The sequence below is a fragment of the Coregonus lavaretus genome (genome assembly GCF_964263955.1).
Source record: "Coregonus lavaretus genome assembly, contig: HAP1_SCAFFOLD_1074, whole genome shotgun sequence".
NCBI classification, from domain to species: domain Eukaryota; kingdom Metazoa; phylum Chordata; class Actinopteri; order Salmoniformes; family Salmonidae; genus Coregonus; species Coregonus lavaretus.
This window is the reverse complement of record NW_028163844.1, coordinates 99,665-111,343: the sequence shown is the minus strand read 5'-3', so window position 1 is coordinate 111,343 and position 11,679 is coordinate 99,665. Positions and strand designations below refer to the sequence as shown.

General features: G+C 42.4%; 2 protein-coding genes across 3 annotated transcripts; both read right to left on the bottom strand.

Moving 5' to 3' along the window:
- Window positions 1-8: 8 nt before the first annotated feature.
- Window positions 9-2,427, bottom strand: LOC311117714 (F-box only protein 39-like; the record flags this gene model as incomplete). Its single annotated transcript, XM_084192641.1, has 3 exons — window positions 9-137; window positions 512-688; window positions 1,270-2,427. The coding sequence occupies 3 exons, from the start codon at window positions 2,425-2,427 to the stop codon at window positions 9-11; spliced, it is 1,464 nt and encodes a 487-aa protein (XP_084048767.1).
- Window positions 2,428-4,050: 1,623 nt separating this feature from the next.
- Window positions 4,051-6,908, bottom strand: LOC311117719 (XIAP-associated factor 1-like). 2 transcript variants are annotated; one of them, XM_084192647.1, is made up of 8 exons: window positions 6,834-6,908; window positions 5,730-5,865; window positions 5,557-5,613; window positions 5,171-5,384; window positions 4,945-5,015; window positions 4,704-4,761; window positions 4,519-4,625; window positions 4,051-4,380 (listed from the first exon to the last, which is right to left on the bottom strand). In XM_084192647.1, the coding sequence occupies exons 1-8, from the start codon at window positions 6,875-6,877 to the stop codon at window positions 4,327-4,329; spliced, it is 741 nt and encodes a 246-aa protein (XP_084048773.1). In that variant the 5' UTR covers window positions 6,878-6,908; the 3' UTR covers window positions 4,051-4,326. The 2 variants fall into 2 exon arrangements, with proteins under 2 accessions (XP_084048773.1, XP_084048772.1); XM_084192646.1 differs by having other exon boundaries at window positions 4,519-4,761.
- Window positions 6,909-11,679: the final 4,771 nt, after the last annotated feature.

The following is an 11,679-nucleotide window of genomic DNA, read 5'->3' as shown; positions in this document are numbered from 1 at the left end:
ATGTGTCTTCAGAGCATGGGGTAGGAAATGGCGAAGTAGTGGAGCTCTGAGTTGATGAGTTGTCTGTAGCGAGAGTACACCTCCTCCAGCTGCTCATCCTCACCCTGAGTCTCATATTTGTTGGTGTAGATCCGCACCTAACACAAACACAAGCAGGTTTTAAACCACACAGTAAATTGCTCACATAATATAATAAAGCACATTGCTATAGCTAGGTATAACACATTAAGTGTCATCAGTAGTTTTTGAAGTAGCAGAAGGAAGGAAATGGGACCTGCCCCTTTAAGAACTGACAAAGATAACTGCTCAGCTGAAGGCTGTTTCATTAATGACCCAAACAAACTTTAAAATGCCTGCAATATCCCAGTTCACTGGGCAGGAGAACATAGCAGGCTATTGTGGGTCTGTGTGGAGCTTGTGTTAGTAAATCTCTTCAATGCCAGGACATAGGTTGGTACGCAGGTGTGTAGGCCTGTATGGCCTTGCCCTAGTTCCCAGAGCTCTGGCTCACCTTGATGGTCCTGAGGATGGTCTTCTTTTCAAGGCGTTTCTGCAGCAGCCGCTCCAGGAAGCTGATGTCCAGGAAGGCCCAGACCTTCAGGTAGGCCAGCCGGCTGCACAGCAGCACCACCTCCAGCAGCTCCTCGTCCACAGACTCGTGGCTGTTGTTCAGGTCCAGGGTCAATTTCTACACCAAGGAATTGAGGTGGAGACAGATTCACAACACTTCAACATGGATTCATGTTGTTAAAGTATGAGTGCCACTGACATCCTATTGACAATTTAGGGCTGGATTCAATCCATATCGCGGAAGATCCGCGTGAAAATGTAAATGTCATTTTCGATTGAGCTGACATATGCAGCGTTTACTGTGGATGCAGTCTCCACGAACGCGGGAACATTGCCTTTAAATTTAAATCGAGCTATAATTTTCCGCGATACTTCTGCGATACGGATTGAATCCAGCCCTTAGAGTCATGTCTCTTGGGGCCGGTTTCCCTGACATAGATTAAACCTTGTCCTGGACTAAAACACATTCTCAATGGAGATTCTCCATTGAAATTACTTTTTAGTCCAGGACTAGGTTTAATCTGTGTCTGAACTGCATGGATATAAAAAGACAATGTAGGGACATGAATAAACACTGTTGATATACTGCACATACTGTGCATACTTTATCGCCACACAAACCAGTAGCCTAAGAGGTGCCATCATTGCTCCATAACTGACTACTACTGTGTATTGACGGGTAGAGCAACCAATCCTCACCTGTAAACAGCTCCTGTAGCAGGGCACTAGGTTGGTAAGGGCAGGCTTGGCACTCCAGTCCTGTTCACTGAAGTAGCAACTGGTGAGACTGAGCGAGCGCAGCGGGATCTCTCTGAGCAGAATCCTCCCCAGCTTGTCCATGTTGAGGATCCGCTCCACTGTGATCTGCACCCGAAGGTCGGGACAATGCTTGGCCAGATGGGACCAGGCATCCCCCCAGACCACCTGGATGTGGGGCTCGTGGATATGGCATCGTATGGTGAACGTCTGCAGGGACCCTCCCCCGCCTAGGCTCCTACACGCCGCGGACAGGGCCGCCAGCAGCTCGTCCGACACACAGCTGTAGTTGAGGGTAAGAGTGCAGAGGCCCTGGAAGCGGAACATGACCTGGGGGAAGGCGGGGCTGATGAAGACGGCCAGCGGCTGTGAGAAGAAGTCCTCCAGGTTGAGGTGGGTGATGCCAGGCCGGCGGCCCACGTGGATGTGCTGCTGAGCTGCAGCCACGGCCTCCAGCACCTCCAGGCCCTGGGGCAGGTTGAGGCGGGCCCCCCGCAGGCTCAGGTAGCCCAGGTAGGAGCCCTCGCGGCGCAGGTAGAAGGTGAGGCTGCGCACCAGGGCATTGCGTACACTGCGGCACCAGGCGGCGCGGTCCAGCTCCATGTGGTTGACAGTTAGGCGGCGTAGTCGGCCGCCAGTTTTACGCAGCGCGGCGAGGAAGGTCCTCAGCGTCTGCTGGAAGCGCCGGGACACCAGAGAGTTCAGGGGGTGGGAGAAGCGGATCTCCAGATCCTCCAGGTAAGAGCCGTATGTCTTGGCGTAACACACGGCCGTCTCCAGCTCCGTGCGGCTGGTCTTGGAGATGCGGCCGGAGAAGTTGAAGGTTCGAACCCTCCAAAGGGAGGGCGAGCACATGATCTGGTGCCAATGGCGACACACCAGGGCCGCCTTGATGCGGTCGCGGTCGCGCAGCCACCAGAACACCTGCCGCAGACACACGTCCGGGAGGTTAGCCCAGCCCAGTTTAGGCTCCTTATCTTCCTCCGCCTCGCCTTCTTCCTCCTCCTCATCCATTATCTCTATTCCTTCATCCTCCCCCTCCTCCTCCTCTTCGTTCTCGTCCTCCGAGAGTTGTTCCTCTGGATCCTCGGGGTAATCCATTTACAGGGAAGAAGTGTTGCCAAACCACGAACCTCTCAATATTCAGCCACCAAATGTAAAGAAATAGTTATCCCTGTAGTCTGAAATGTATTCTATGTGACTCTGGGGTTAACGTGGACTACAGAGAAGCAGAGGACATATTGACACATACTTGTGTCCGTTGGGTGGCCATCAATGTGTCCCAGTTATCACCTGGAAATGACTAGACACCAAAACTGAAGCTCTGGAACTTTCAAAGCTTCTGTTGTTGTCACCATGAAACCAAAAGGGACACCTTGTGACATCACAATAGGAGAAGATAAAACTGGATGGCTCACAGTATTTGGACCTATTATTAAAAACATATAATATCCTTAAGTATGCATAGAGCAAAACATTTGATTGTAAATCAGTTATGTACATTAGTAAACAAATATTAAAATGTAAAACTTTTGAAGAGTTTAATGATGGAGAAAACATTCCCATTTTCAGAACATACTGTATTTACATTGTAAACAATGTATTATACAACAATCATAAAATAGGACTCTTGTCGAAAGAAGAATCCTGAGATAAATAAAAAAGTATATCAGTTTCACTTAAGGACCAAAGGATTGACAGCCGTCCCATATAGATTGCAAAATAGTTGGGAAGAGATCTTTGACGTACCGATCCCATGGCATAGTGTTTATGAACTGACACGCAAAACGACACCGGATTCAAAAATTAGAATCTTTCAATTTAAATTATTATATAAAATTCCTGCTACCAATAGAATGTTATTTATATGGGGGATACAATCTTCCCAGCTCTGCAGATTTTGCTGTGAAGAGACAGAATCATTAGATCATTTGTTTTGGTTCTGTCCATTTGTAGCTTGTTTTTGGACACAGGTCCAGGAATGGCTAAAGGATTGCAATATTTACCTGGAACTAACCTTGCAGATAGCATTACTGGGTGATCTGAAAAGTCATAGTCAATCAATCAATAATATAATAATACTTTTAGCAAAAATGTTTATTTTTAATTCACAATCTGTAGAAGCAATGAGAATAGAAAGGTTCAGAACTTTTGTAAAACATCACAGTACGGTTGAAATATATATGGCAAATAGAAATCCTATATGGATGGTGTTAAGAGATAGATGGGAGGTATTGAATAGAGTTGAAGGATGGGACTAATAACAAATAACAACATATAATAACAAAGATAGCTAATAATGTAAGCATACTGTGTCCATAATAAGTATATAGGTTGTATGTTGGGAGCTTTTGGGAAAGAGCACAGTTAGAAAGATATGGCATATAGAAGCAAACCGGTTGGACATCATGAAAATGATCAGAGAGGTTGAGAGTAGAAGAAGTTCAGGAGCAATAAAAAAAAAAAAAAATATATATATATATAATAGAATTATTGTAAAATTAACTCTGTCCATAAGGTGTAGATAGTAAGTATAGACCGGAAGTAGAGGCCTGGGCGTTGTTGTTCACTAATTTACTCCAAGTAGGGAAAGGATGGTGGGGTTGAAAAGTAATAAAGGGGAGTATATATATATATATATATATATATATATATATATATATATATATATATATATATATATATATATAAAAAAACATGGGGGATTGGAAGTGATGCAGACAATTACATTGATAGAAGATACAATCTATCTGCAATATTAAGCTGATCCATTCCCCCCCAAGAAAAAAAAAAAAGAAGAATCCTGACTAATGTAATAAGTAATAATCTCTTACTATTACCCAACCCGTCCAATCAACAGAAATAACTAAACTGCCTCTGAAATACAGATTTTCTGCAAAAAATGACTTGCTATTTGCTAAAATAAATCACGACTAACCCTGTTAATTGTGTTATTACTAACTTGTCAACCACTACGCCAATTCACCATGGAGTGTTCCTTCAGAAGTTCCGAGCACGTTTCTCATTCAAGTTGACATGGATCTGACATTTGGCCTGAAAGAAGAAACAAAAGATAGTTTGTCTCGTTTTCATCACTCCAAATTCTTAAAAAGGGGACCAGGGTTGGAGACTGAGTTGAAATGGAATTGACCCAACCCAGAAGGGTACTGTGTTTTTGGGAAAGAGCTGTACCTCATGCCATCGTAGTGTGACTACGGGGAGAGCCAGGTGACAGTGGGGACAGGTGCTGATCTGGTCAACATCCCCCTCTCCCCCCTCGTCTTGCCTCCTGCCTTGGGCTGAGAACAATACAGACTTCATAGAACTGGTCAAACGAGGACTGGCCTGCTCCTGTTTGTGGCTGCCATTTTCCTCACCATCATCATCATCATCATCATCACCTTTAGCCTCCTCTGATGTGTGGTCACACTCCAGCTAGCAGTGGGGGAAGAGAGTGGAACAAGTGATTTAAACACTAAGCTCTTTCCACTGAGAATCTGCATTGAGAATGCTTGTTTGTCCAGGAGTAGGCTTAATATTGGCACCAGAAGTGGGCTAAACAAGGAGGAATGATCTGACAATGATGACTTGGGTTCATGCTATTGAATAAGAACATACCTGATGTTCCGCCATCTCCTCCAATGGGAAAGACCTCATACAGCTCCTGCAAACCACTGCTGTTCGCCTGCCTGCATACAGAAAACAGTTTGAATATAACATAACATTGAATACCATTGTGTCAATCTCATCTGACTGTATAGTGATTTATGATTTCCATTTTCCAATGTGTTGAATATTACATATGGCAAATCAACTTGAACTTAAGTGTAGGGGTTAGCCTCACTTTTGGAGGATTGCGGGGAGGGGTTATCGGGAACATAGAGGTCAGGACAGATCTGGGCATGCTCAGGCTGGTCCCTCAGAGTGACGTAGCGTCCGCAGTCAGAGCAGCGCTCGGGGCGACTGCCACACGCCACGCTGTGCTCCGCCATGGCCGACAGTGGCAGCTCCAACTGGCAGAACTCACAGCACTGCAGCTTTGCCTTACACTCGTCCGACTGAGAGAGAGGGGTGGGGGGAGTGATTCATTCTGTATGACAGTAGTTATTATACACCTGTATCAATTACAGTTTGACTATCATGTAGAGGAACTAACTTGTTTCACTGAAACAGCATTGTCATGATGTGTGTGTGTGTGTGGCAATGCCGGTGACCGTTGAGCAGTCTCACCTCATGGTCCAGTAGCTGGCAACGCTCCACCTTTTTGTTGCACTTGGTGCATTTCACCTGTGGGAGTGACAGAGCAACAATATATTGAAAATAAACAATCGGGCCCTTGATCTATCAACATCTACTCAAGTATTAGGAAGTGGTCCTGGTTTCATTAGAGCAGAGTGGTTTACCTGGCTGTGCTGGTCCTGATGGTGCTGCTCCAATAGCTCTCTGGGAACAGGCTCATCACAGTCTGGACACAGGGATAGGAACCGCTGGCAGTGGGACTCATGCAAGGCAAAGTTGGACACAGCCACCTCCTTGTGACTGACAGTTGAACACGAGCACAGGAGAAGTGTTAGAGGCGCGACAACACCACAGACCTGTGTGTGCAGTGGTTTAAAGTACTTAAGTAAAAATACTTGAAAGTACTACTTAAGTAGTTTTTTGGGGTATCTGTACTTTACCTGATTATTTATGTTTTTGACAAGTTTTACTTTACTACATTCCTAAAGAAAATGATGTACTTTTTACTCCATACATTTTCCCTGACACCCAAAGGTACTCGTTACATTTTGAATGTTTAGCAGGACAGGAAAATTGCCTAATTCAAGCACTTATCAAGAGAACATCCGTGGTCATTCCTACTGCCTCTGATCAGGCGGACTCACTAAACACATGCTTTGTTTGTAAATGATGACTGAGTGTTGGAGTGTGCCCCTGGCTATTCATAAATAAATGATGCCATCTGGTTTGCTTTATACAGTATAAGGAATAAAAAATTATTTAGACTAACTTTTACTTTATATACTTAAGTATATTTAAAACCAAATTCTATTAGACTTCTACTCAAGTAGTATTTTACTGGGTGACTTTCACTTTTTCTTGAGTAATTTTCTATCTTGGTATCTTTACTTTTACTCAAGTATGAAAATGTGGTAGGTGTGTGTGTGATCTGAACAAACAGAACATAGAGCTGAAGAGAATGTCATGGCCAGCTCTACTGTGATCTGTTCAAGCACTTCCACTTTCAAAGATTCTAGACTAGGATTTCATGCCATGTATTGACTGAAATGCCTTTTGTAAACCTGAAATTATGGCAGCCTTGTCAATATTTTTGACAATGTATCTTATTATGAAGTGAACAGTCTCTCTCAACAAACTATGTCTTTAGGAAAATAAATTGCCAATTTATATATCCTACCAATTCATGCGGAAGAATATCCACTGTTACTTTGATGCTATGTTTTGAACGTTTTAAACATTTTAATATTTAAATGTTTTAATTGTCTCACCACTGGTCACAGACACGGGTTGTGTCTTTTTCCTTGTCTGTCATCGCGGAATAGGTTTCAATTCTGATCCCAAAATAGAAGTATATACCCCGACCTAATATACACAACCAATTTCATTACGCCAAACTGGTGCAACCCGCCCCTGGTGGCATGGGAAATAGCATTGTGAACCTAGCGACATTGAGGTCACTTGATCATACGGCTAATTTTCTAAATAAAAGTCCACCTGAAGAAATGTTATTTGTCTGTTACAGGACGTTTTTCAGATTTTAAAATCACACAACAAATATTGTTTAAAGTTACGTAAACATATATTTATTAAAAAAAGAAACAAAAATATAAACGCTACATGTAAAGTGTTGGTCCCATATTTCATGAGCTGAAATAAAATATCCCAGAAATGTTCCATATGCACAAAAAACTTATTTCTCTCAAATTATGTGCACAAAATTGTTTACATCCCTGTTAGTGAGCATTTTTCCTGTGCCAAAACAGCACATTTTAGAGTGGCCTTTTATTGTCCCCAGCACAAGGTGCACCTGTGTAATGATAATGGTGTTTAATCAGCTTCTTGATATGGCAGGTGTGGCATATCAAGAAGCTGATTAAACAGCATTATCATTACACAGGTGCACCTTGTGCTGGGGACAATAAAAGGCCACTCTAAAATGTGCAGTTTTGTCACCCAACACAATGCCACAGATGTTCATGTTTTGAGGGAGCATGTAATATACATGCTGACTGCAGGAATGTCCACCAGAGCTGTTGCCAGATAATTCAATGTTCATTTCTCTACCATAAGCCGTCTCCAACGTCGTTTTAGAGAATTTGGCCTCACAACCGCAGACCACGTGTAACCACACCAGCCCAGGACCTCCACATCCGGCTTCTTCACCTGCGGAATTATTTGAGACCAGCCACCCAGATGGCTAATGAAACTGTGGAGTCTTCTGTCTGTTATAAAGCCCTTTGTGGGGAAAAAGTTGTCACCATACAAGGGGGGTATTTTAGTATCCTCAGAACCTCTCCTAATAAGATCCAGTGTCATACCATAGAGATTGACCGCATAAAATAATTTTTGGATGGTCCACCTACTGTCACATGATAGAAAAATATTTTTTTCATTAAAGGTCTCCACATCTAATTTCTACTTTTGTATCCTCAGAACCTCTCCTAATAACATCTATACCATAGAGATTGACCGCATAAGATAGTTTTTTCGGCCGAAACCTACGGTCTCGCTGACGAGCATTTACATTCTCAACAAACTATGCAAGTATTCCTAGGAATCACCCAGAGAGCTACCATTCCTTCATCTGGAATAACTTCTTCAACCACATTGACATCAGATGTTCCGGCTGCACCTGGGCAACACGACTCACAGCCTGAGTGACGCAGACCTGCGTAAGCTTGCCAAAAAGACAGACTACCCTGGGGCCAACATTAGCCTCTTCGTACAAGATGCCCTCATGCAGCCTGTCAGGAAAGTGCAGTCAGCCACACACTTCAAAAAGTCATTTGTACACATGATATAGTACGTCTATTGCAGTTGACTCTTGCATACCACACTTAAGGTGTTTATTTTTCTCCACTATTGAGGAGATTTTAGATAGTTTTTTTTGTTTGTGATGGTACTATAGGTGTGAGGGCCATCCTGTGCCAACAGTCAATTGACGGTGGATGACCTTCTGACCCCGTGCTTGCCATCCATAGAATTGACCTAGATGGATGTGCCTAGTGATAAGCTGCTGGAACCCATCGTCTGCATGGTGAGAAACACACATTCACAGCACAGACATACTCACTATGTTCACTGACATTCCCTGCTCACAAACATACTGGAACATGCAGTTTCAACACACAGGTCCCAGGCATTGCAAACTGACTCTCACATTTGTGTAATTGCTGAAGCTCATGATTTTGTCTTCTTTGCCCTCCAGTCGGACATGCTGCGCTTACTATCCACCACCACGCGACCCACAGTCAACACAGAGGACTTGTCTATCCACCACCACGCGACCCACAGTCAACACAGAGGACTTGTCTATCCACCACCACGCGACCCACAGTCAACACAGAGGACTTGTTCAAGGTCAGGAAGTTCACCGAGTACTTTGGGCTGAGAGGTCCTGGTCAGCCGGGACTTCACTACTCCTTACACTGTCTCTCCTCTCAAGGCCCATTCGTGTTATTATATTTTATTATTATATCATGAGGTTATTATAGTTTTGTGTTTTTATATTTGTTTTTATTTATATTATTTTACGATTTTTATTTGGAATTCAGTTTAATTTCAGTTAGTTTTCAGATCCACTTTAGTTTAAGTTTTATACAAAAAAATCTATTTCGTTTTTATATTATTTCGTTTTAGTGTTAGGGACAGAAAGAAGCCTATGCGTGGGAGGCTAGGATCAATTTACAGTCCCTTCAGAAAGTATTCACACCCCTTGACTTTCTCCACATTTGTTTTGTTACAAAGTGGGACTAAATTGGATTTGTCATTTTTTGTGAACAATTTACACAAAATACTCTGCAATGCGAAAGTGGAAGAAAACTTTTAACATTATGAATTTTAAATTTATTAATAAACAAATATATCTTGATTAGATAAGTATTCAACCCTCTGAGTCAATCAATACATGTTAAAATCACCTTTGGCAGTGATTAAAGCTGTGAGTCTTTATGGGTAAGTCTCTAAGAGCTTTCCACACCTGGATTGTGCAACATTTGCCCATTACAATTTTTTTAATGATTCAAGCTCTGTCAAATTGGTTGTTGATCATTGCTAGACAACCATTTTCAGGTCTTGCCATAGATTTTCTAGCAGATTTAAGTCAAAACTGTAACTGTCTTCTTGGTAAGCAACTCCAGTGTAGATTTGACCTTGTGTTTTAGGTTATTGTTCTGCTGAAAGGTGAATTCATCTCCCAGTGTCTGGTGGAAAGCAGACTGGAGCAGGTTTTCCTCTAGGATTTTGCTTGTGCTTAGCTCCATTCCGTTTCTTTTTTATCCTGAAAAACTCCCCAGTCCTTAACGATTACAAGCTTATCCATAACATGATGCAGCCACCACTATGCTTGAAAATATGGAGAGTGGTAGTTACTCAATAATGTGTTGCATTGGATTTGCCCAAAACATAACACTGTATTCAGGACAAAAAGTTAATTGCTTTGCTAAATCTTTTTGCAGTATTACTTTAGTGCCTTGTTGCAAACAGGATGCATGTTTTGGAATATTTTTATTCTGTACAGGCTTCCTAATTTTCACTCTGTCAATTAAGCTAGTATTGTGGAGCACTACAATGTTGTTGATCCATCCTCAGTCTTCTCCTATTACAGCATTAATCTCTGTAACTGTTTAGTCACCATTGGCCTCATGGTGAATTCCCTGAGTGGTTTCCTTCCTCTTTGGCAACTGAGTTAGGAAGGATGCCTGTATCTGTGTAGTGACTGGGTGTGTTGATACACCATCCAATGTGTAATGAATAACTTCACCACGCTCAAAGGGATATTCAATGTCTGCTTTAAAAAAAAAGCTAATCATTGGAAAACCTCCCTGGTATTTGTGATTGAATCTGTGTTTGAAATTCACTACTTGACTGAGGGACCTTACAGATAATTGTATGTGTGGGGTGCAGAGATGACAACACTATTATTGCACACAGAGTGAGTCCTACAACTTATAATGTGATTTGTTAATACACATTTTGATGTCCCTTTAATTAAAATAATTACATTTTTGAACGTGCACTTGGCAGAGTACCTATTTACAAATAAGCACTAGAACTCAACAATAAGCCTCAATTCATCCTAAAAAGCATGAAAAGAGGGTAGTATCAGAAAACAGAACGCAACTCGAAACAAGCAAAATATAGGCTACTAAGTACAACTTTTATTTTGAAGCTATTTGCGCGATTTGGACCCGTTAATGTTGCTTAATGTCGCTGATTTTACGGAGCTATGGGAAATACAGTTTGTGAACAAGGTGGAAGTTTCACTTGTCTGTTCATCCTAATAGAAACCGAAAGCATCGACTCCATGACTCCCCCTCTCCATTCCTCCGCAGCTGTGAGAGGCGCGCCACCAAATGGCCTATAATAACCCGTCATTGGTGACCCTGTTGCCACGGAATTACGGTAATAACCTAATTTAAGGGTGCCATTGCGGCGCTAGGCTACATCGTTACATGGAAATGAACACTTTTTCTACTTATGTTTAAGTGCATCCAAACCAGGTATAATTTGACATGTGATGCTGTGTTGTTTTACAGTGAATGCATGGCTCTTTTTAGGGATAGCCAGGCCCTACCTACACACTATCTGATTATCTTTCTTTCTCATGCCCCATCCTAACTGACCCCAATAATCTACAATGGAAGTGGTGATGACATCTCTCCCTGCCAACAACATGGGTGATTACAGTGATTTGGGTGAGGAAGACAGGAAATTGCAGGTTTGTTTAGAATTGAGTTGTCCCTCACTGTCATCCTATTTCCCAAGTAAAAATAGCCTTTGAATGACCAAAACATCACCCATAATATTTTTGCACTATTTAAATGCTCAGAATTGAAGAAATGGTACCTTCTCTCATTTCTACCAGGAAGCCTGAAAGAACAGCAAAGTGGGCGGGGAGCTTATATTCATGAGCTGGTCTTGACTGACAGCTCTCGCCAGGTAACAAGGTAAACAATGGGCCAAGGTAAACAATGGACCACATGTCATTCCGAGCCTAAATAGTATGCCTCAAACCATTTTCTCTGCAAAATGCTCTCATGGTCAACAGAGCTGATCATGTGTTGGATATCAGACAAACAGCAGCAATACACAATTGCATTTCTATTGCTTTGT